This window comes from Lepisosteus oculatus, chromosome 7 (genome assembly GCF_040954835.1).
Source record: "Lepisosteus oculatus isolate fLepOcu1 chromosome 7, fLepOcu1.hap2, whole genome shotgun sequence".
Lineage (NCBI taxonomy): Eukaryota > Metazoa > Chordata > Actinopteri > Semionotiformes > Lepisosteidae > Lepisosteus > Lepisosteus oculatus.
The window spans coordinates 56963114-56989231 of NC_090702.1; the positions used below are offsets into that span (position 1 = coordinate 56963114).

At 48.5% G+C, this 26118-nt stretch overlaps 1 protein-coding gene across 3 annotated transcripts in view; it reads right to left on the minus strand.

The window, feature by feature from the left end:
* chst11 (carbohydrate (chondroitin 4) sulfotransferase 11) overlaps positions 1 to 26118 on the minus strand; it is a 92331-nt gene that overhangs the window by 33542 nt on the left and 32671 nt on the right. For all 3 annotated transcript variants that reach the window (XM_006633053.3, XM_006633052.3, XM_069192895.1), the window contains exon 2: positions 14109 to 14194. In XM_006633053.3, coding sequence (XP_006633116.1) covers positions 14109 to 14194 — 86 coding nt within the window. The remainder of the gene's footprint in view (positions 1 to 14108; positions 14195 to 26118) is intronic.

The following is a 26118-nucleotide window of genomic DNA, read 5'->3' on the forward strand; positions in this document are numbered from 1 at the left end:
GAACAAGCTACTCAACCATGTTGTTGAAACCAATACCCTGGCTTAATTCAAGAAATGGCTGGATATCACTTAGCTGTTAATATTTGTATCCTTTCCAATATCCTTGTATATTAGATCCCTAAGTGCTCATTCCACAAAAGGCCCAGCCTGCTGCAGGAAGCCCTGGACTAGGAATTAGGAGACAATCTGTGCCCAGCTTGAAGGGAGACACACAGCCTCTGCGTACCCTGCAGGGAGACACACAGCCTCTGCGTACCCTGCAGGGAGACACACAGCCTCTGCGTACCCTGCAGGGAGACACACAGCCTCTGCGTACCCTGCAGGGAGACAAGGACACACTTCAGCCACTCCAGCCTGGTAAACACGCTCCTGCCCTGTTTACTCTGCACACGGAACACTGGAGCGGAGGTTTGGCAGGTTCTTCGTGGGGTTCAAAGGCACACAGACAGCCATTGAAGCCCAGTGCATAAAGCTGAAACTGTATCTCATAACAACCTATGAGCAACAGCCATGGAGCACCTGATGTTCTGGCCTGATCGCGCCACCCCTCCTTCTGACACACAGCTCTGTTCGCCCACATTTCGGGAAAATACAACTCTGGAAGATTTTTTTACAGCTCATTTTCAGATAGGGAACAGTGGAGTGTAGTGGGCAAGGCATGAGACTCATAAGGGACAGGTTGTGGGTTCGAATCCCTGCTGCAGACGCTGCTGCTGTGCCCTGAGTGAGGTGCTCCAGTCCACCCAGCGGAGGGGAGAAGCAGTGCTGGGGGGTGATCTCTGTGGTGGACCACTGTGCTGTCCAGGGTGGGGTCACAGGTTTTCTAGTCTGCTTACTGCTACAGAAACCAGGATGAGCTCAGGCCCAACGAGTCTGAGCATCTTTACATTCATGCAATGTGAAAAGAAACATGAGTCCTCCATCATTTGCCAACATACAAACAGGCCAACCAAAACCTTGGATATGTTTTAGTTCAAATTTGACATTTACACTCTCCGTTTACAGAAGGTTTTATATCTTTGTATTACTATTGCTACTACTACTACTAATAGTTTCCAAACAAATGAAAGGCATTTAAGTGTAAGCACTGTCCTCACCTAGAAATACCAACCTTTATTGTTCCTAAAAAACTTCCTTTGCCACACAGCCCTGTGACAGATACCTTGCTGACAGTTTGTTGATTTAAAAAGGGCAATGTTTAGACACTTCATCAGCTCTCTAACTTTTTGTGAGTACAATCTACATTTCACCATGAGTCATAATGACAATGTTAGTTTGTTTGTACACAGTGGTAAAGATCCAGGAGGAGCCCTTGTTTTAGACTGCTTATAGAAATCCAACAGATAAAAATATTGCTTACATTGAGAACCCACTGATAACCCTCCAGATACCGAGGATTTTCCTCCTAAATCAGAATACAGGCAACACATGATCTGACAGAACACTTTATGGCAACAGCTTCTGTTTCACAGGATCATTTAAGATGGAATCTCCAGTGTCTCCTAGGTAAAAGTACCGATAACCACAGCAATAATCATATAGCAGGCACTCTAATCTAAAGGGCTGTACAGAACTTTGGGACTGAGCTGATCAGTCATGACAGGGGGCGCAGAGCCAGGACACAAGCCTGGAACGTCCTGGCATCAAACGCTTTTATTTAACTACCCGACTGACCGTCCTCCTGCTTGAAAGGTACAGACCTGGGATACTCCTGCTAGAAAAAACGAGTTTTCACCAATTCTTTCTGGTGCCCATAACCCCTAGAGCTGGGGACTTTCCTCTCCGTCAGACACACAGCTTGTGCTGATACAAGTCAAAGCTTCTTTTCAGTTTCTCTCAAAGCGTGCATCCAGAAATAACACAGTAAAACAGAGTGAGGCAGTCAAACAGTTTCCTGTGGGGGTTCTGAAGTCGCTGTCTGGCCCAGTTGTGCGATTCATGTAATCAGTGCCTTTAAGTGAAGTTCTCAGATGTTACAGCATGGAATATCTCTCACTTTTCTGTTTGCTTCATCGCCTCTCGAGCCCTGCTTCAATCAAGAGCATTGCGCAGGACACCAGTTTAAAACCTTTCAGCGTCAGGACAATGCAACAATGTGCCCAGGAATCAGAATTTATACTGCATTCTGCAAGCCCTATATGAGATCCGAAATACAAACTCCCAGAGGCAGAAAAAAATGACAAGGCTATTGCTTTTTACATGAGAAACAAAACTCCAGAATCCTCTTCAAAGCATTACTCATGCCTATCTGCCACCCCCATCACCCACTCTCTGCAATTACGAAATATGATTGCTCACTTCTTTAAAGGACCATGACCCCTAACTCTCTGTAAAAGAGGAAATGTGCATCTGAGCTTCCTGACATCGAGGATAATAATACAGTTTTCTTCGGGGACAGCAGCTCCTGAGTGACATGTGACCGTAAAACGCAGAGGCGCAAAGGAAGGAGAAAACTATAATGGTGCAGAAGAAGAACTGACAGAAAACGACAGCCCTGCCACCACTTTCTTTAAACGTTTAAGGCACGACTTTTACATTTCTGCGCTTCCTAATTTACTGCAACTTCAGTGAATTGTGTTACCGTGGGAATGCGAGAGGCTGTCCCGAGCCTGGCTGGGGACGGCTGTGCCTGGGTGACCAGCAGGTGGCGTGCTGAGCGGATATGATTTTAATCCGAGCCCACCAAAGACAGAACCCACGTCACGGCTGGAGCGTACAGGCTTTCGAGCCGAAGTGAAGACGAAGTGTTGAATCGTCTCTCACAGACACTCAGACTCAAGCTAGTTAAATGTAGTCCTCTCAGCGGGTCAGGCCTCAAAGAGCCCACATCTGCGGTGTCGTTCATTACCAGCTGTTTGCCGGGATTCAGGTATGCGGAGGGATGGGACGAGCCTGTCTTCTCCCTGGTCCTAACAGCAGGGTCAGTTTATACAGACAGGAAGCCCAGGACTCCGCAGACCACGCTGGTGCCCCCTCAACAATGCCGAGGAATTAGAAACACAGCCTTCCAGCTCCTCGCTGTCCCCGGGCCGTTCCGGGCAGCGCAGTGTAACATCTGCCTCCACACACGCTCCGCTCTCAAGCGGCTCCCTCGGCAGAGCCAGACAGCTGCTGTGGTCAGCGTCACCGTCACAGGGGCTGGCTGTCCCCCGAAAATGAACCTCAGGGCCATGCCGGGCCTTGATCGCAACCCCACAGTTGCTGTATCTGAGAGCTGCCTGAATAATCAATTGCAGCGGGACACGGAACAGGATGCACACAATCGCAGGCACCAAGTGCCGAAGTGGTGAGTGTTCCCTGTCAACACGTTCCCGTGGTTTACCGTGGTCCTTGAAAGATAAAAAACGTATTTCAGCTGTCAGATTTGCAAGTGGTTCAGACACAGCGAAGAACAACGCCGGTGCCTGAAGTGAATGCACCCATTTGTAACGCACATATGGGAGCTCAGTGAAGTTCTGACTTTGTTTCAAGTATAATGGTCCCTTTATTCATGGCAAGGCGGGGACGCAGCCCTTTAGTTTTGTGGTTGGCCGCGATAGAGAAAGTGATACACGAGGCCGCGAGTATCGATTTTGCTCGTAAATCACGGCGAGCCGGGGAAAAAAAAACCAGTCAGCGTCCCCCTTCACTCCAGATGCGCCCGGTCCTGCCAGGGGCGGAATCCAGCTGCTGGCTGCAGAGTTCTGCCTCCCGCACAGCCGGCACTCGGACCCGGACCCGAGCGCCTTCTCCCATGGCGGGGCTGCGAAACAGGGACCGACGACCTCACGCCCCACCTGCGCTCCGCAACGGCGGCACGCCGTCCGCAACACTTTCGCCTTCCTTCGCAGCTAAAACAAGTCCGGAGTCCAACACCTCCAGGGAGCACCTGGCCTCTCACGTTATGGGGGTGGTGGTGTAAACGTGTGCTTTTCCTTCCTCCCGGTGGGATCGTGCCTTTTGTGTTGAGGTGCCCTTCCAGACTGCAAGTTATTTCCGACAGCTCTGACATCAGACTGCCGTCAGTCGTGATTCCAGCACACGTCCAGTGGCGGATTGAGGAGATCAGGGGCCCCTAGGCTACGCGTTGTGTTGGCCCGCCCATCCCGTTACCAGAAAAAAAGCAAGAGAAAACACTGTAATTCACTGTAACACTGTAATGTCAGGCGGCACTCACAGGGAACACACAGGTACACAGGGAGCCCCAACACACACACACATAACAGCCTGTAATATAAGTACAGCAATGCAACCAATACATCAGATTCACAGGCAATCTGCGAGCTGACCACAGAAATCATGCACACGCTTACTTTGAAACCGACGATACACAACACCTTCAGCACCGCAGAGACCAGTGTGCTCCCTGTCTGAGCGCCTTATTTCAAGAGCAGCGGGACACTCCCCACTCGTGCAAGTCCACTGCAGCCAACAGACTCAAATCCGTCAATACACCGCAGCGACGAGTAGATGTTTTTCTATATGGGCTTTCCAGAAGGGATCAAACTCGCTGATAAGTTCGAGGACACCCGTGAAGCTCCCGTTGTCGGGGCGCCCGAACGGGTCGCTGCGCCCCCTAAAAGGCAGCCCTCACTCTGCTCAACACTTTAACCACCCCTTTCAAGACTTCGGTCCAATACTCGTATTCATTGTCAAACTGTCGTGTCAGTTCTGAATCTATTAGACCTCTATCAGCGCAGCGCATAACGTTACACGACCACAGCCTTTCCACGGCTCTCCGACACCCCGTGTCCAGCCAGGCGTGCGGCGGCGTTGACCCGGTCACTAGAGCCTGCGGCCAGTCCGGACTGGTCATCACCGCCCCCGAATAATTACATGTGACACAAAACACTGTACCTTTCGAAGGGGATACAGCAGCCATCCTCTTGGCACACACTCGCCGTTTCCGAGTTTTTCTTTTGAAGAGGGTTTTAAAGAAATACTTCTTTTGGCGTTGATGTTGTCTTTCCGATGCTGCAACATCCGCGTCTTGGTTTTGACACGATTTCGGGCCCAGTTTAGCCCAGTATGGCCGCCTCCGTTCACCTATTTCACCCCAGCAGGCTGGGGCCGAGCTGTAGGAAGCGGGAGCTGCAGGTGCGGACTCTGTTGGCTCCACGGCAGCAGGTGCACCAGCACGGCGGCGGCTCGGACATGGCGGCGGACGGTGGCGGCGTTTCGGACGGCTCTGCCTCCGACTCGTGTTCCTGTGTCTCCGTCGCGGGAGCGGCTCGTCCTCATGAGCGGCGTGGCTGCAGACCGCGCCCAGGCCGGAGCTACTGGAGCTGCAGCTGACTTTTCAACCGCGGTTGCTGTAGCACTGGCTGCACCGTTAGCCGTGAACTCAGGATCGTGGTCCGGCTCAGCAAACCTGAAATATCCAGTCACTCTGGGGATCTTTTTCAGTAGATCCTGCTCACACTGCTCTGTTAACCGCCCCGCTTTTCGTTTTTGCGCCCCACAATGATATTTTGTATCGCAGATTTCGAGGCTGGCTACAGAGATCACCCCATGAATCCGCCAAAATAAAATTGAACTGCGAACCCACTGCATCTGACCAATCATTGGTTCACAACTTATTCAATGGTTTTATGGACCAATGGGGGCCCACAGGTCCTTTTTAAAAAATATCCCTGCCAATCAGGGGCCCCTGATCAGGCCCACAGGTCCGTTTAAAAAACTACTCTGGCCAATCAGGGGCCCCTCATCAATCTGGGGCCCCTAGGCTACAGCCTATGCTATCCTGTTCATTAATCCGCCCCTGTGCACGTCCTCTGTCAACCTCCTCTCACAATGATTGTAAGGTTTAAAGAATGTACGAGGTCTGGGCTTTGAGCGCCTATGGTCTGAAACTGTTAACCAGAGACACCCACCCCTGTGAAGGATGGCCTCAGACCTGTGCTGCACCAGCTCTTTCGGGGAAAGAAGAGCTGGGCGCTTCGGGGCCGCTGCAGGCCCCAGGGGCTCTCGCAGTGTGCTGTGAGGAGAAACCTGCCCTGGCTCACTCACAGGCACCTGGATCAATGTTCACCTCTGGCAGCCACATCGAGAGCTGCTCTAGCAGAAGGTGGAAACGACCAGCCAGGTGACAACATCCACAGGGCAATTCAGCAAGCAGGCCACTGCTGAACAGCTTTGCTTCTGAGTAAATCAGGCTGCCGTTTCAAAGAGGTGAATGGGGTAAACATTTCAGGCTCTCTCTAGTTCAACTGCCACAAGACGTGTTCAGACCAAACACCCACAGACAGGAGAGCGGCGCCAGGGTCCTGCTGTCGCCATGGAAACAGAGTCAGGAGTGGGCTTTTCAGAAGGAGAGGCTCTGCTGGATAACAGCTGATTCACCGGCAGCATTGAAACATCCAGCCCCCCAGCATCAGCCCGCTGGTCCTGGTGAGGGTCCTCCCCTGAACACGGCAACCAGACTGTGACACAAGCGCCTCACCTCTTCCTCTCACCGACATGCCTGGGCTGCAGGGAGACTCCCCCAGCCCCCCCCCCAGAGCCAAGTAGCTCCAACCAGACGCTTCCTTCGGGAGCAACAGACACCCCTGCCCAGAGCAGACAGGCCCAGGCTTCTTCATTAACTTCAGGTTGGTTTTTTGAGAAGCGCTCTGCTCTGTTCCTGCTGAGACTTGATCCGGTCGTTAGTGGGCTCTGATCACACACACACACAGACCCGGTCCGGGTCACAGAGAGTAGTGTTGCTCTGCTCTGGCCTGCCGGGATTCAGTCTCCGGTGCTAGCAGGTCCAGAGCTGCACAGCGTCGCTCTCCAGCCAGCAGATAATTCCTCTGCACCACAAGAACCAGACCTCTGCTGCAGCGGAGTCGTACACTGCTAGTTCTCCAGGGGAAGCAGCCCACCTGTGACTGGCTAGATGCACGAGCCCTGTTGCATGACCCTGCCCAATACTGAGCAGTGCCCACATGCCGATCCAGACCTGAGAACCCAGGGCAGTTTTACAGAAGATGACATGGTGTGTAAAACGTAGAAAAACATAAATCTGTAAAGCACACCTGTGTTTCGAAACAGCTGAAGGGAGCTGCATGATGCAGAACTTAGTTATTCTGTTCAGACACAAGCTGTCACTGCTCCTCCAAAGCCCAGAGCTCCTCGTCTCTGCTCTGCTCTGCCTGCACCTGGCCAGCAGAGAAGGGCTCTGGAATCAGAATGAGGTGCTCAGAGCTAATCACCTGCAAGGTGTTTATCCAAGCAGGCAAAACAAATCACAGCATGAGCCTCTGGGAGATTCCTTTCAGAAAAATTTACATGGAAAGAAGTAAAAATTCATTTTATTTCCAATTATAGGAGAGATTGGAGACGTTTAAGCAATGTGTCCAAATGAGCCTATTAATCACATTTATCGCAGCTTGGCTTGGGAAAGTTAATCTTTTCATTAGTTTCAGGGTTCCATCCATCAGCTAACCCCAGGTCCAGCACGTACAAGTGTGATTCTTGTTTCAACCACATTTCATGCCAGCTCATATCACAGTCTGCCTACAAGCCACCAAATGGGCGATGCATCGGAAAACTTGGAGATTGGAGATTATTTCTGATGCAGTTGTCCAGTACGTCACCATAAAACGCCCTGGTCTGTTTCGTAAAAACTCTGTAATCTACAATTACAGACAGGAGCGCAATGTTAGTGTCCACAAATGTTTGGGAAGCAAAAGACTTATCTTGTGGAATCAGAAACAAAATGCTCATCTGTAGGCAGAATTTCCTCCCCCGCAGCTCGCGAAACACCTGTTAATCACAAACAGCCTCAGTTTAAACCGCTGACAGAGAAAAGCTGTAATTCGCAGTCTAACTCTCTATCCTCAGGTGCTGTATGACAGCCCTTTGCTCTCTGCTTCTTAAGATTGTGTTCCTGTGCTCTCTTCCCACATGGCCAGTAAGTCATCGCATTTATTATCACGATTGTAGTCCCTTAAGGGCGCTCCGGCTCTTTCACTTCCGTGTTGATTTTGTGCACCTGCTCCCTGTTCCTGCCTCCCTACTTAAGCCAGACGTTCACTCTGTTCCAGGCTCTGCATTGGCTCCCATACCAGGCGAGTCCGGGATCTGGAGCGTCTGGTCCCCTTCCCCCCTTGTTCCCCCCGACCCTCCACCGGATCCCGCTCCGGTTTTTAATCCTGTTTGTCTTTGTCTCAGATGGACTGCCTGACTCTGGACATTTGCCTCGTCTTGGATTTCCCTTTGGACTCCCTTTTGGACTGTTTGCCCCAGACTCACCCCCCCGAACACCAGCGCACCAAGGACACGCCCCGTTTTCATTCCTGACCCCTGCAATGCTTTTTTCCCCGTGTTTTCCTCACTCATCCCCGGATTGTGTAGTCTGCATAGGGTCCCGAAAGAATGCTTTCGTTACATTTATATCTTTCAGTACACTTCATAAACACCCCCCCGGCAAAGTGTGAAACTTTCAGTGCCTGCCTTTCACTCTCACAACACTGGATCTCTGCTGGAAGTGTGGGTGTTCCTAGGGGAACACTACCTGCATGAGAGCAGCCGCCAGCTGGGAATCTACACTGCACGATCGCCTTAGGGCCGGTCAGCAGGTGTTACCTGTCCCAGTGCACACAGACAGCAGAGCCCGCTTCACACGACACAAGGAAAGCAGGTGACAGGAGTCCACAGCTCTGACCTCTGCCCCTCGCACTGAGTACAATCATACTGTATTCTAAATCAACAGCAATCGCTGTGTTCTCATCAGCATTGATGAGAGACACGCATTGAAATGTTTAGACTGGATCAAAAAACCTGCTCTCCTGTACTTGGCCAGCTACACTGCAGCTTTAACTGCGCTCACTTTCACAGCCAGCTAGTTCTGGGTTTTTCATCATTTGTGAAGTTTGCACTTTGTACCACAGTGGTTCACTGGTATGAACACAAACTGGAAGCCCTGTGTGGAATGTAGAGGGAAGCAGTGGTTTGGATATGGGAGGTGTAGTTGGGATGTTGTGGGTTTAAATCCCAGGTGAATCACTGCTGATGAACACCTGAGCAAGGTGCTTCACCAGAATTGTTTCAGTAAAATAGCCAGCTGGACAAAAGGGAGAAAACAGAACTAATTTGAATAAAGTCGTTAACCAAATAGATCAGTTATAGTAATTGCCTGTAGTGACTGGATCCTATGCCACACCATCATCTCCATCTCTCTTTCTCCTGCTGGTCCTGTTCCGTTTTCTGCCTTGCCTCTCCTGCCTTTAATGAAACGTCTCCATACAGCCGAGAATCTGTTCCCATTGTGCTTTGCTTGATGTTGCTCTGCCCCTGTTCCTCAGGGAGTGGGGGGGTTGGAGAGGACAGCAGGGTCCAGCTCTACTGCCCACAGTCTGCCCACGCTGTCCCGCCCCGAGGCCCTGCCCACACCTCCGCTCCTCCCGGAGGTCCCACAGCGGGCCAGAACCACTGCATGATCACCTTAGGGCCGGTCAGCAGGTGTTACCTGTCCCAGCAGAGCCCGCTTCACACGACACAAGGAAAGCAGGTGACCTTTCCTCCAGATGTGACGTGATGTAAGACAGGCAGCTGGGACCTTACATCAGGCTTCATTCCGACCTTCACAAAGGGAAATCACAGCTGTTTGCACAACTCCAGCTCCGTTTATTCCATGCTGGCCTGACCCATGTGGGACTGGTGCCATGAAAGAGGACTGGAGCTACATGTCTGTGCACAGGTCCTGTGATGAAACCCACAGCCATTCCCTGCTTTTTCCCGGAAGAAATCTCCACCGTCTGATGGCGTCCAGCCTCACACTGTCCGCCTCGAAGATGGCCAGAAACAGGGACAGCAGAAAGAAGGGATGGATTGTGGAGGAGCTCGGCAGGGCAGAGCACGGCACGCCCCACAATCTATGGGGACTCGTGTGCGAATCTGCTGGAGCGATTCCAAGATCCACATCTGTCCCACAGAGAAGCTCAGTGCAGCAGTTCTGTGGCGGGTGAAAGCTACTTTCCTGTCGGTGTCGCGGCGAGATTGCAGGCCGGGCCGCTGGGGCACCAGGCAGGAACAGGACTCCCAGCAGAGCGGCCGGGGCCGGGCCTCAGGGATCTCCAGCTTCCGAGATTCCCAACGTGAAACTTGCTTTCAGAGAACATGGAGAACGTGCAGTAGTGACTAATGATGAGAACATCCTGCTCTGAGCTCTCAGCCCTCCAGCTAGGAGTCCAGCACCCGGCTTTCAGAGAGCAGGGCTTGTTTCTCTGCTGTTGCCTCCTCCTGCAGAACCAAACCAGTTCTCTTTGGGGAGTCAAAACTGGGAGTCTACGCACATCAAAAGCTATTCAGAAACTGATGTAAATGTAAATACTAGTGTTAGCATTTTTCTCAGCTGTACTGAACTTTTTAAATAATCTTGTCATGCAAGGAAAAATATTTAAGACTGAATCACAGGAAGGGACTCGCATGAGCAGTTACCAGTTCTGCTTCAGGGCTTTCTACCACTCGCAGGGCTGGAAGAGGAGCTGCCCGACCAGCAGGGGGGGCTCTTCCCTCTAGACCAGAAGACACTGGTCTCTAGACGCTGTGGTGACCGGGGACACAGTGCTTCGGATGAAGCCCCTGCACAACTCTTCTGGTGAAGAGCTCACTTGAGCCACAGGATCGTGGGATCACAAGGACACGAGGAAGGTCACAGACTGTTTGGTTTGGTTGTTAGTAGCTAATTGATCCCAGGATCTCATCCAGCTGTTTCTTGAAAGAAACCAGGGTAGCGGCTTCAATAATTTGGGTGGATAACTTGTTCCACACTCTCACAATCCTTTGGATCAAGAAGCGCCTCCTGTTCTCGGTTTTAAATGCTCTTCCACGTAGTTTCCATCTGTGCCTCTGGTTCGTGTCCTGTGTAACCTTGTTGGTCTAACGGGTTACGTCGCTGGCCAGCTGTGATGGGGATTCCCGAAGCGGCAGTACTGCTGTACTAGAGCCACCCAGGTGGGCTGGGATTAGTGACACCTCGACCCCTGTGGCCCCTGAGCCATGAGGGAAATACACACCTCTCCTTCACTCACAGCGGAGCCTGCAGCACGGAGGCGTGGTAAAACACTGCATTGCCTCATTCTACCCCGTGTGCAGACAGGATTCGGGGCATAAAGACATGATCCAACACATAAAAAACTCACAGTGGACCATTCCAAGACTGGGCTGGTATAACAACAAGGTATTGGCCATTGTTTAAAAAAACAAGACCTCATCTCATTGTTCATGACACTAGGGGTGTGCCCATAGTATTCTGTCTGAACACTCTGGTCTCACTAAAATTCCTCTATAATTCACCCAGTGTGGCAGTTTTTCTCTTTTCCCACAATCTGCATGCAGAATGGCCGCTGTGTGTCTCCCAGGGGGGAGCACTTCAGCGAGGGGGGGGTATAATGGACCCTTGTTATAGGTAAAGCACTTTAGGATGAATGCAAATAGTGGATATTTATACTAATAATCATTATATACATGATGTGTTAATCAGCAAATGTAGATCGTTCTTAAGGGACTATTACAATACATATGAAGTTCAAATAAATTCCACTTTATTCTTCAAAATTAGTTTTATGAAAATGCCATCATCATTTGAACTCAGGCACAGCTGAGAAAGAACAAACGATGTGGAAACAAGCAATTATAATGACACCCCACCGCCATCAATCACACACAGTTTAGGTGGCAGCACCACACAGGCAGCTCGTCTCGGAAAGCTAATCAATCACCGCACATTTATCTTGACAAGGGCTGCATTTGCTAAAATAAATAAATAAACAATTAGATTCCCACGGCTACCTCAGTGCAACCCCAGAGAGAAAGAGTTACGCCGAGAGCCCAGCACAGTAAGAACAAAAGGAATGAAACAGCTGTGTTTCATTTTCGGACAGGACTGTGACAAGCCCTGGTGCTGCTGGGCCAGAGCTCGCTGTGCCCAGGACTCCCAGGGGCCCCAGTGAGCCTTACAAGCCCAGCTCTAATTAATCCCCATTTCCTGTACAGCTCCCAGACCGCTCATGTAAATGGTGTTACAACAAACACATGCTTGGCCCTGAAAGAGTTCACATTTAATACAGAATAACCATAGTTCTCATGTAAAACACAATGTAGGAGCCCTGGTGGGTGAGCACAGGCAGGACTGTTTTAAACACAGACAGGTGAGCTGCTGTTACAGTAAACGAGCTGTAGCCATCAGAGCAGAACTGTCAGCGTTTTTACTCTCCCTAATTTACTGAATTCTTTTGGCATATTCACGATCTGACGCATCAGTCCTTGCAATTGTTAAAAAGAGCATTAGTTAAGAAATCGCCTTCTTGATTAATTGTTTCTTGAGGACTGAGTCTTAGACGGTTTTAAGGCAATTCATACGATTACATTTCCTCCTAATGTTACCAATCTGGGGGATAAATTATTAAATATTTTCTGATGCTGTCTTTATCAGAAGCCACTCTACAGAGTAGCTCTGCGGCTCAGATCCTCTGACAGCTGTGCTGGAAGAGGTGGTCTAAGATGAATTCTTAAAACAGAAGTCGGACCTTGTACCTGTACTTGAATAATGGCAACTCTTTCCTTTTGCAAGTGTTAAGAAGTTCTTTAAGATCTGCTGGCCAAAGACCCCTGCAGACACAGTCTTGCTGACAAACCACAAACCAGACTTTCGCACACCTGTCCTCACAATATTTTGTGCTACTTATGAGTTCAGCCCCCTGCTGCCTGTTTCATTCTTCATGGTTTTTTCCTGCACATGTCATCTGCGTTTGTGGGTTTTGTGTTTGCGAAAGGACAGTGCAAGGCGTGCTGCTATTCTTGGACACTGGCCACACAAAGGCAAATCTCTTCATCTGACAACCAGCAGAAAGGAAATCCTCTGTCCCACTTTTCAGAGTCACACCCCTCCCCCCTTTTGACCACTGTCTGTGCCCCTAATTTCCCTTGCCAGCCAAAAAGAAATAAAAATAGACATCTGAGGAAATGACTGTTCTGTCTGGTTCATCTTTATAATAGCAGCAGTGTCTGCTGTGCTGTCCTGAGGCTGTTCAGAATCTCCAGGCCTCAGTTTAGCAGGGATCATCAAACACTTGCTGAACAGGGAAAATACCAAGCAAATCACAGCATCGTGCGCGAACCTCAACAGAACAGAAAGCTCGGGCACGCAGTCTGGGCCGCAGACGAGCCCCCAGTGGCCACAGGAGAAGCACAGCAGAATAAGGGCTGCAGACACAAGCGTCTGGACCCCATATCGAAATCTGGAGTATGGACCAGAACATCACAATTGCCACATCCAAGCATGAGCTAAGGCTTCAGCAAACATCACAAGAGGCACTGATGGCAACTCAGCACAGTTTAACAAACCACATTCGTCAGTCTTAATAACAGATTGGTGGTTTCAGATTCAGGGTGTCAATAATCAGCGATTCTAGGGCATTTTTATCCATGACTTTACTTGCAACAGTTAGGCTGAACATAGACCAGCCATATAACCACAAACACCAGCACAGGGGTGCACCTGGAGGAAGCAGGGAGGGGACAGGAGAGCTCCCCGTTCAGTCAGGGACAAGCAACACATTTAAAAAGTACAGAATTGTCATCACAGTGACAAGAGCGCACACTAAACTGTTTGATGCATTTTTGTAAATCTGTGAACAACAAAGCAGCTATGAGTGTGATTACTGGTAATTCTCGCTCTGACATTAACTTTTAACTGTGTGATAATGCCGGCATGATTCATGGGTGGAATTTGAGTTTGCATCTGCCGACTAACAGATGAAAAACAGTGTAATCCTACTTTATTTTTTATTATGGATCATCTCTTTAGTAACATTTTATGTACAGCAGATATCAATAATACAGTATGTCCCACAGGATTTAAAACTCAATACTAAATTTCAGGCAGTGGCAACTTTTGAATTTGCACAAGTCTTCAAAACTAATACCACCCTTCAGGTCTAAAGACGAACTCAATAACCCCCAAAACAGCCTAACCTACAGACCTTCACTCGAATGACCATAGAGCCTAGTGCAGGAGAGGTAAGCAGGGACTTGGACTGGAGTAACAATACTGGACTCTGAAAGAGGCAGCCTGAAGTCTGGCTGAAACACGGCACCGGGAGCGACAGGGCCGTCAAGCCCAGCCTGCCAGACTGCAGCTCTACCTGTGTGGGGTTGTAGAGCTCCTGCAGGGCGTTCCTCGAGCCTTTCCTACAGCACACGTCTGGGGCGAAGGGGTTCCTGCGCATGACTGCAAAAAAACACAAGAGGGAAACCAGCAGAATTCAGTTAATTGTGAGGAGCTGAGGTTCAGATTTATACTGACTGAAGACCTCTAAAGGCAGGCAGGAGGCTGAGGAACGCAGTCTCAGGGGCTCCTATGGGTGGTCTTTCCTGTCACTGTGGGTCTTGATACTGTTGGTCCTGTCACTCTGGGTCTCGACACTGTGGGTCCTGACACTGTGGGTCTCGACACTGTGGGTCCGGTCACTGTGGGTCTCCACACTGTGGGTCCTGACACTGTGGGTCCTGTCACTGTGATTGACTCAGATTACCAGAGGCACCCTGGGGAGCTCCAGGAGGCTCCTGACCCTTGCTGGGCACCTGAAGTTTTGCAGTGATGCCCCTGAACGACTAATTTCTGCAGCCAGTCCTGCTGCCTGCTGGAGTCGTAGCTCGAAAGCCAAATCTTCAACTTTAAAAGAAATGTCTGGTGTTTAATAAACACTGTGTTAGTTTTCTGGATACTAGCAGTCTGGGTTAAGCGAAGGGTCTTGGAGAAAACAATCGAAAGATTCAATGCAATAAAGATCTTTTTCTGGTTAGCAAGAAAGATGGCTCTCAGCTCCTCTGCCCACAGCATCTCACTTCAGGGGGCAGCTGTCTTCCTGGAGAAACAGCTCCCAGACTCCTCGGCCACAACACTGGCGGCCCCATCTATGGAAAAGGTGTTTTAATGAGCCTCTGTTGTTAAACGCAATTGCTGAGTTTATGACCTTTTTCCCACAGGCACACGAAAAAGACTGCAATCAGCCAGTTCTTCTCAAACTGAGCAATAAAAATGTGCACCTTCTCAGCGAGGCGGGGTAATTTTCACAGCCTGAGCTACAGTAAACCTCCTTTCTCTGCTTAATGAGTCTGAAATTCCCCCGTTCCTTTCAAAACCTGGAAACCGTGCAGGATCTGAAAGGCAACAACTACAGGTTGAATTAATCAAGTCTGCTCCTAAGGAGTACCGGAGGCTGAAGTCTGAAAAATGGAAGATACAGCTGTATATTGTTCTCATCTCAATAGTAGTAGCATTGGAAAAAACAGTCACACGCAGGCAGTGCAGGGAGTTCAAGACAGGGGTTATAAGTTCTCCAGAATGAGACCTAGATAGGCCATAGCTGCTGAGTTTTGAAAGTACAGTTTTAGAAGGTGTTCTTTAATAAACCAGCAAATCCAGGACATTGCAGTAGCAAAGTTTGAATGAATGAGCTTTTCCACAGTGGACAGAGACAGAGCAGAAGATCACCATGCTGCACTCCTAGGATGAAAAAAAGGCCTTGAAACCTGGAGACTTGCAAAAGGGGTCACAAGCTCTTACCTTTATAAAAATATATTGCTGCTCCGTAATCAGTATAGAAGAGAGCAACCAGATACATTGTGGTGATTAAGAGAATGTCTGACACTGACAGGCTCAAGGAACTGAACATTTAGATAGAGTCTTAGATGGAGATAGACCAAGAGGGGGCTTGATACAAGTATTTTAAGTCCTAAAAGCCAAGTACGAGGATCAGTGGAACTAACTGGATCAATTAGCTACCAACTACCTAGATGGACAGTTTACTAAACAGCCTTCTCTTGTCTGTAACAATTCTTATGTTCCTATGTAAAATGACTCTGATTTTTTTATTGTAGCACAACCCCGTTTTAAACACCACTGACAATCACGTCTAGACAGTTCACTTTTTACAACAGAAGCAGCAATCGTAGCAAGAACCCAGCGTGGAGCTGTGATTAGGGGCTCTGGAGAGCTGTCTGCAGAGTTGTGGGTTCAAATCCCAACTGAGACACCGCAGTCATACTCTTGAGCAAGGTCCTTCACCTGAATTGCTCCTGTAAAATACCAGGCTGTAGAAATGGGTACAAATATAAGTTACTTGGGATCAAAGACAACCTGTAGTATTATCAGTTTTGTGATCTCCTTCACCAGGCTACTGGAATTCAGACTCAGGCTTCAAGACAGTCACAGTCATCGTCGTTCATGATTGGTAGGAGGGGGCAGAGACGGTTGGGCGCAAGAAGACAGCCGTGTGAGCAGAAAGCCCAGCTGGCGTGCGGGCAGGCTGGAACTGTCCACACTGCACGACTGGGTCACGGCCAAGGCAACGTGTTGGGAAGCCGTCAGAAGGGTGCCTGTGTGTGCTAGAATCACCAACGACTAAACCTCTTCCACAGAGGGGAAAAGGAGACTTACTAACACTAGGAACTCAGGTAGAGACCGAGTATGAATTTAGGGTAATGGTAAATCAGCTACCAGGAGAGCCTGAGATCCTTTTGTATTGAAAACCAAGCATTCAAAAAATTTCAATGCAGGAACTGCATTTAGAGCAGTGTCTGAGGATGAATGAGCCAACACCCTGACCCCATATCCAGGGACACCAGTCTCAGTGACCAGCAAGAAATGATGCGTTAGGCACCAAGTTCCAGACACGTCAGAAAAAAATGTCCCTTTGTGTCCCAGCCTTGCTGTTTAACAGTAGAGTATCAAAGACAGCAGCTTTAGCAGAGACCCTCACCAAAGCGATCCTAGAACTAGAGCAGGTCATGTTGCCGATGTGGGAGGAACAAGGACAACCTTGGCCAACAACACAGCTCCTGACTGGGATGGGTGGGAACCAGCAGCTCAAGTACGGCAGGCGGAGGCGTTATTGTAGACAGAGTACAGAGCACAGCTGATCTGATCTGCAGAGCAATGGGAACTGAACTGCTGGTGTGATCCGCACAGCAGAACGTCCTCACTGGGCTCGGGCTCTGAGCGCAGCGTGTTGCTTCTGCACTTGCTGTCAATCAACACAGCCCAGGACAGACTGCTCGTCCCACTTTGCATTTGAATGCGAGTAAATGACAAAAAAACTAGTGGATCACAATGTAAACATTTCACCTGAGGTTATTGAACTGCCAATTGGATCAACGGCTGGCACTCTGACCTTGTTACCAGAATCACCAAGAAACTGCAGAATTAACAAGTACCAACAGCGTGATTTATTTCTGGCCTTCGGTAGCAAAACACAAAAGGTATCGGATGCCGAGTGAATCTCCCTGAAAAATGACTCACTTACAGGAGCAGGTTTTCAGCAGAACAGCCCGTTTGTCTCGCCCCAGATCATATTAATAGACCATAAATACTGATATATAGGTGGGTCTGTCTGTAGTTACCATATAATGAGCCTGAAATATTGCAGGAGAGAGCAGAGTTTGAACATCTTCACTATCCTGCTGTGTCTGATGCCAACAGAACATGGCACGGTTTCTCAAAATCTGAAAGTTCATCCCCCTGCTTGCATGAAACTGACACCCCAAAGGAAGGCCACGCCCCCAGAGAGGGCAAAGAGCCTGTTTCTGCAGGCTGATCCCTCTGCTGGGGTACCCTGGCCGGGTGACAGCAGGATGTAGGGTAGGGAGGCTGGCCAGACAGTTTCGACCGATGGCTCATTGGGATTTGTACAAAACTGTGCTTTCAGATGAGTGGATTCACCTAGTTTTACCTAGTGGGTAAAGTGGAGACAGGATGTTAAATATTACTGCACTTGTAATGGTCCTACGTGTGAATCCTGAATTCTCGTCAGTCTCCAGGGCTCTGATCCAGACTTTCACTTAGAGTCCAGACTTGAGCGGCTCACTGGGGCAGAGCTCATCCTGGGATCGTTTAGCGGACTTAAGAGCAACACCAGTCCATCACAGCACTGCAGGTCCCCGCGTTCGAGTCTGGGTGGGCTGGAGCAACTGCGGGAGAGCACCTCGCTCAGGGCAGGGACAGCGGCCGGAGCTCGAACCCACAACCTGTGGATTTACAATCAAGCTTCCTTGAAGAAAAGGCCGGATGAGTTCCTTAGATCAATTAGCTATTAAAATTAAACTAGCTAGAGGGCCAAATGATCTCTTCTTGTTTGTAAAGTTTTTTATGATCTTACAGTCTTATACATTCCTTGCACATTGACCTTCCTGGCAAAAACTAATTCAAAATCTCAGCGCTCGATTATAAATATCAGTCTGACAGGGACTTCTGCGGTTTAACAAGTAGTTTAAAAAATTGTTTTCATTAACCATCATGCCTCAGGACAGACTTTCTCACACAGCAACAGTGCCTTTACAGGTGACAACAGGATTTATCTTAGACTACCACCTGTCTTGTTTGGAATAATCTTCGCTGATACAAATCTTCTCTGGAGGATCTTTGGATTCTGTGTCCTTGCACATTCTGCACTGGAAACACTTCATTTGCTGTTCCACTGCAGCATGTCCTGCAAGCCGAAGAGCTTGGACAGACAGAACCTGATGTCAGGCAGATCACATCTCTTCTAACAACCAAGCCAGCCAGCTGGGCCAAGAGGCCTCTTTCGTCTCGTGCACAACCCCTCTCATGTCCTCCTGCGCCCTCTCTTGTCTCGACTTGGCTGTTTGGCTGCTCGCGAAGATCGATGCTGCGTCTGAGTGGATTCATTGAAGCTGAGCGGCACACAGAAATAACAATTAAGAAACAAATCGCTGGGCAGTATCTTCTGACCAAAAGCAATTATTTACAAGCCTAATGAAATAAGAAATCAAGATGGTAAGATTGAAGGGGGGAAAAAAAAGCTTAATTACTAAGCTCTTCTCCAGCTCCTAACTCTCGGTGCCATTCGATAAGAGGTGAGGGCCGGCGCGGGGCTCCTCGTCCTGGCGGTAAGTTTCATGGAAGTGGGCGTGGTTTGTTTCTGTATGCCAGCAGGCCAGCCTGCCAGCAAAACGCTGCTTCACAGTGCCTTAGACAAGAGGCACTGGTGCTATCGCCAGGAACCCAGCCCCACGATCACACTCCTCTCAGCACAAAAGCTCCCAGGTGCCTTTGCACCCAGGGACACACGGATGAGCTCATCCTGCACGCCAGGAAGTCAAATACCAAAGCAGACAAATCTCTGCCATTACCGTTGCTCACAGCACATGATTCCACGGCGCCGGGCATGATGGGAGGAAGCGGCTGTGAAGGTGCATCTCCAGAACGTGTGCGTCATCTCTCAAGAGAGGCGATGGACAAACAGCACCACAGACAGCACAGTGACCTCAGAGAATAATAATAATAATTCCTAGCACATATATTGTGCTTTTCTGGACACTCCACTAAAAGCGCTTTACAGTAATGGGGATCCCCTCCACCACCACCAGTGTGCAGCCCCACCTGGATGATGTGACAGCAGCCATAGTGCGCCAGTCCACTCCCCACACAACAGCTCTCAGTGGGGAGGAGAGCAGAGTGATGAAGCCAGTTCAGAGATGGGGATTATTAGGAGGCCATGATGGGTAAGGGTCAATGGGAAATTTGGCCAAGACGCCGATATAACACCCCTACTCTTTTCGAGAAACGCCTTCTGAAGACCCTTTGCTTTTCTTCTGCTCTGAAATATCCTTCCAAGGTTTGTTTCTGAATGTTGGTGACTTTAGTCCTCTTGCTGGTGCTGAAATCTAATGCCTTGATGGGCATTAGAAGCCCAGGTGTTGCTTTTGACCCTGTGCTGTCATCTGAAGCTCATGTCTGGAATGTCACCTTCATTCTATAATACCTTACTGCAGTATCGTTCTTCCATCTGCATGTAAGTGCACAGGTCAAGACCCTTGTCCTGTCTGTCTGATGCTGAAATAGTACTAGGTGCCTTTGTTTTCACAAGATTAAAGTACTATAATATCTTACACACACTGCAGTATCTTATCTTCTAAGGTAGTCCAGCTTCAGTAAGTCCAGATTTCAGTGATCCATCTACTCATTATGGAACAAGTAATAGGTTTATTCCATGCTAAAAAGAAAAGAAGAAAGAGAAAACAACGTTTCGGCCGTGGAGCCTTCTTCAGGTGTCTACTGATAATGCTCTGTATCAGCACATAACTGCTGTCCTCTGTAACTGCACTGGCTTCCCATGAAATATACAGTGGACTTTTATGGTCCTACTCATGTACATATAGTTTAAGACACTGAAAGGTCAACATTGTTCATACCACACCTTGCATTTCTTGAAAAGAGCCAAGAAATAAAATTGCATGATTTCATTATGATATCATGTCTTAGACAAAGCAGAGCAATGGGGAGCAGCCCAGAAGCTTGAGTCTCTGTTCAGCAGCAGAGATGAACACAAGAATAAACTGCGAAGAGCCCAGCTGCCCGATCAAAATCACATGAAAACTGAAGGGAGAAAAAATAACAGGAAGAGCATGAAGTCCTGCGAATACACTCTGTAAGCTTCAACAGGAAGGGATTTAACGGACTGACCTGAAAGGCAGCATTTTCTTCCCTCTTGGGGCGGAGGAGAATGCTGGATTCCACAGTCTGAACCACAGACAACACTGCTAACAAAGCCAGCTCTGTGAGGATCTGAGTAGGGCTTCTCTATCGAAGCACAGAGGTGCTGTGGGGAGCCAGTGGCAGAGGGAATCTGGCGCAGACACTCCTCTGACGGACTGGTCCCGATCAGACCGAGCCACTTACAGCACACAAGAAACAGTGGGCAAAGTCCGGCTCAGGAGCACTTTCCACAAAGCCAATGAGATACATAATGAAATAGAATCTCCTGGACGTACAAATCTCACTTATTAAGAGCTCTAGACAAGAAAGAAGACATTAAGTCAACAGCATGCTAGGTATATACCTAAAGTCAGCCATTCATTCATTGCTTTATCCAATGCTAGGTTGTGAGCAGACTGTCGCTAAGGTTATTTACATTTTAAATAACGAGCAGATCAGTCTGTTAATCACTTGAGCAGTAGTTTTCCTTCTCATAACAGAGCACTGGGGTCATGTCGGTTCAGAAAAATATCAGATGCTCAGGGTGCATGTGCATTAGATTCTGTATAAACAGCCTTCCTGCCCAAATGATTTACTAACAGAAGAGCAAGGAAAGTGAAAGGCAGGACCTCACTGCTCAGTGATGCATTGATGAAGCCCTTAAGCCAACGTTTCCTCCTGGGAGCCAATGCAAAAGTGCCAATTTTCCAGCAGGACAATGCAAAACCACTTGCAACGGCACGGGTTTAATAAGACAGTGTTGAGGTGTTTCCACCTGGGACCAGGAGCAACAGAACATCTGTGGGACCAGCTCAGCCAACGTTTGCCAGCAGACAGTAGCTGCACAGGAAGAGTGGCTGCCAGTCCAGAGACTGACCAGGCCAGGGCTGTCGTTAACCCTGTGAAATGTCGTACTTTGACGGAGCGTCACATTTCAAATTAGTCATCACCGTTCTTTAAATTGTATTGTTTCCTGTAGTTTTGTTACGTGCGCATGCTTAAAATAAATCCTTATTTATTTGTATGCTTAGTTTCTAATGAAGTTTAAATCACAGAAGATTTATTGCATACTGATTCGAAAGTGTATTCATAGAAAGAAAATGACCTAAAGCTTAGTGAAATTTAGAGGTTTTGTGAGTGTTTAATTACAGAGCCCCAGCATTCATCTTAGGGCTCAGTGATGATCAATCTGAATTATTAATGCAATTGGCAAGAGTGAAATTTTAGACCACAGGTGCAGTTGGTCCATGCTGTCCTTGTGTCCGCCTGGAGAGAAGGGTCAGGAAAACCCAGGGAAAGACAAGCACTTTGGAAAGATGTGGGCAAACATTCTGTAAGACTAGTGCCGGCAGTTTGGGCTCGGGCCTCGAATCCGTCTTCCCGAAATCAGGGGCAGAAGGAGCTTGTGTCTCCCAGCCAAGAGCCGGTGCCCTTCAGTGAAGTACAGCAGGAGGGGCTGAGCCGAGGGGCAGGACTCCTCCTGCTGGAGAGAAGCAGGCGCAGGCTGTTTGCACAGACCCCTCCACTGGTGCTGCCGAGAGCGAAATCAAGCAGCAGCAGAGCATCAGCTGTCCAGTTGTTCACCGCGCCCATGAGGCCTTTCCAAAGAGGGCTCGTTGACACCACGTTTTCAAAAGAAATAAAAGTCAAACCTGCCCCTGTTTCTCTCTTGTGGACATGGCAGAGACCTATGAAGAAACAGTGCATGACGGCAAGTGAAAATATACCACATCCTGAAACTTTGGTCTATATGTTTCATCACATTTCCCGAGATTAGGTATGAAATTTGTGTAGGTAGGCATTTGTTCGAATCCATTACGCCAGAATGTTGCACTTCTTTTGTAAACTATTAACCCAGAGTATTGTGACTTTGGGACTAGACACCCATTTACAGCATCTGTGACAACAGCTTTAAACCTATTTTTGTGCCACGTTTCTCCCAGCACCACCCGTTTCAGAGCTGTAAAGTTTTATGTACAGAACTGAGCACAGGGCTTCTAAAGATAGTCTCAGCTTTGTAAAAAAAACATACACATTTGGACATGTTTCCTTTCTCGGAACACTTTTACACAGTTTGGATGACTACAGGAAGAATTCCTATTTGACATCAGAACCTTTCCCCTTTTTAAAATGCACACATCCCCCTATTGGCTCTGATTAATAGTTTAATCAAGACATCAGTGTACATCAGACTACATACAACACTTCTGGCTGCAGAAGCGCTGGAGCACTTCACCAAGAGACAGCAGCTGACAGGCACAGCAACAAGCAGCTCATGTATTATTGATTCCCTGTCAGCGATAGCGAGGGCTGTAATCTCATCCGGCACTCATCTGCCCTCCACTTCACCGCCGCAGGTGTGCCCGGGAGCAGGAATGCCTTCCTGTCCTGCCACCCTCTCGGCAGCAGCCGAGATGGGAACCAGGTCTGTAATTTTGTATGATACCCCTTTAAAACACAGTCCCCAGAGATCCAGCCATGCAGCTGACGGTGAGCATCGCTGTACAGATGAAACCGTTAGACAGCTTTCAGCTCTGCAAGAGAAGCCCTACAGAGGAGCTTCCGTTGGTGTGCAGATATCTGTAATAAGAGCCCTTCCTGCATCTTTATCTAGCTTAGGTATACACAGAGCTAGCTGTGCTGTATGGCGAAATATTCAGCCAGAACAGGCAAGGTCAGACTCTGTGGTTTTTACCTCCTCTGTTGCCAAATTCCACTAGCAGGAAAAGCCCAACTGCCTAAATGAAAAAAAAAACGATCATCAGTAACGAAAGGCAGTGGAGACAGAGGAGCAGGCCAGGGGCAGCAGCTGTGACACAGGGCACACTTTCCAGAAGTGGGCCCAGTAGCACCAGTACCGGAGCCGGCTGGCCCTTCTCTGCTCAAGGCGTCATGGAGTAAGTGAGCCACGCGCTCCGGCCCCCATAACGCGCAGCAGGATCATGGGCTGAACGAAACGCATTTCTACTTCCACAGCTTGAAATAACAATCCTCAGTACAGTAGGTCCTTCAGAACTTTGCAAGCACAGTGGCTTTTTAAAGTCCTCCTCCTGGGTCGGGTGCAAGTCTCTGGCTGTTGCCTTGTGGTTTTTGTTCATCTCCATCTGTTTAGATGGAAATGATTTGGCGCTCTTCCCTTTGACCTGTGACCCCTGTTGCCATGGCTTCCAGTTTTGATGCTTCTGTTATTCATCCCACACTCCGATCTCACAGGAACAGGCCGGAGCCCGGAACCCCAAGGCTAGAACCGTGCAGAAACGCCTGCAACGCCGAAATCAGGTGATCACGCGCCACCCTCTGGTTTGGGACAGCGGTCGGACGGAAATGGCGAATGGATGCAGTTGAGAGGGGTTGTTGTGGCATGAAAGCAGAGTCCTGCAGCAGTATAACAGCACAGACCAACGGCACTCCAGCCCCGGTCGCTGGGGAGCTCAGCTTCAGGACACACTCTCCCTTCTTCTAGCCCCCCGTCGCCTGGAAGGATGAGGCTGCAAAGTCCCCAGGAGGAGCCCAGGCCACAAGGCTGTTTCTCTCAGACAGCCCACACTAAAAAGTAAAGGAATTCTGAACTGCATAATTGGAGTGGCTTTATGAATGAGCTGCTCAAGTGGGATGCTTTGTAAAAATAAAGATTTGACACAGCACTGGCCTCAGCTCTCTAGCCCAGCTCGTGGATATCAATGAGAATCTTTCCAGGTTGCTAGGAAACAGCTAAACAGAATGTCCTTAGGTTTGAACTAGATGCTCCACTGGGGAAAACATGAAATATCTTTTTCTATACCGAGCCGATCATGCACGACACAGAATGAATGTAAACGGCTGTAAACAATATCAGGGGCATGTACAATGTGATGCAGAGTTATCTACTCTATCCGTTCGCGGTCGCGGCCTCCATTGTTTCCCACAGAGACCGCGTGTGATCCCGCTTGGCGGTGCCGTCACTGCGAACAGTCCCCTCTCTCTGAGCGAGACGCAGGTCCGCTAGGATCAAAGCCAGAAAAAAAGACCACCCTGACTCCACGTCCATTTGCAGAGGAACACATGAAATATCCCTTATTGCAGTGTGTTTAATTCATTCTGGGGGCAGCTGAGCCCAGCCTGGCCATCCCCAGCTGTAGGGACAGTGGCCCTCCTGTGAATCAGGCTGTATTCCCACAGTGACCCCACGGGGAACAGCAGTTCCGCATGTCCTCTCTGAGCCCGAGTCAGCTTTCTCTCGATCCGCTGAGAACTGAGCCCCTCCTGCCCCCGCCAGCACCTTCATGGGGAGGAAACCGAACACTTAACCTGAAACCGTCTTGGAGGCGCAACTGTGCAGACTGATGAACTGTTTGAAGGAATGTTTGAAGCAGAAAAATAAGTGCCTTTACATTGGCAGATAAATATGTTTTTAGAAATTGTCGTGGGACAATGATGAGCTTCCACCACCATTCTGATCGTTTCATACGACAGGGGCTGCAAACCCAGTCTTGTTTACTAACTTCACAATGTACACCAGGGGTTCCCTCATCGTCTCACACACCGATTCTGAACTATTTTTCTACTTTACAGACCACTGTATTCTCAAACACCACGGACCTGCTAAAAATAAACCCTTTTTAAGAAAAGACTTGTTACAATTAAACAGGATAGAATATCACAGTAAGAAATTGTCATTCCATTAATAAATTTAGGATTCACTAACTTTTTCTCAGGACCGGATTAGAGGAAAGGGAATTTAAAGGCGGATAAACAACAAAAACAGTATACATCAAAGTTTTTAAAAAAAATGCATAAGCATTCTGATGCCGATCTAATTAACACTGTCCTATCAGTAGACTAGAAATGCCTGAATTGTTTCAGAGCAGAAAAAAATATTTTTATACTTAATTTAGTAATAACTTGGGATATTGCTTCTCCAAGGAAAAGCCCTTCAAAGAAGTAAGACCATTGAAGAAGCTGCTTGAAATGTTAGAGTCATGCCAACAGAGAGGAGGCAGAAAGAGTGTGAATGTACTAGATTGTCAGAAGAGGTCACAATCCCTGTGGAAAAGACACAGTGCTCCCTGCTTTGATGGATGAATAAATAAACAAGGAGGAAATAACCATTCAGGGAGAAGAACGCTCCCAGCTCAGCCTGCTGTATGGTGATCCAAGGAAACAATTCACCGCTGCACTGTGCTCTGAACCCCACTGGTCCAGCTGTGCCATGGGGACACAATTCACCGCTGCACTGTGCTCTGAACCCCACTGGTCCAGCTGTGCCATGGGGACACAATTCACTGCTGCACTGTGCTCTGAACACTACAGGTCCAGCAGGACACATTTGCTGCACTGTACTGCAATTTACTGTAACTGAGGACAAGATTAAAAGTTAATTTTAAAAATTACTTTATGTCAAACTGAGTTTCATTACCTGCCTCTTTTAACATACTGCTTGATCACTTTATTTTGATGGCAATATTTTTTGACTTCTAGTAAAAAAAAAGGCTTGTTTAAACAGAAAGACCGGTCTTATGTGATAATACAGTCATGCCTGGCCACAAAGAAAGCTTTTTCAGAAAAAAATGTTTCCGCTGCTGGCAAACTGGAGAGTGCCAATTACATATGTGCACTGAATTTTGCTTCATTAAACAAATATTATATTTAATGTCTCTTTCAATATTTATCAAGCAGTC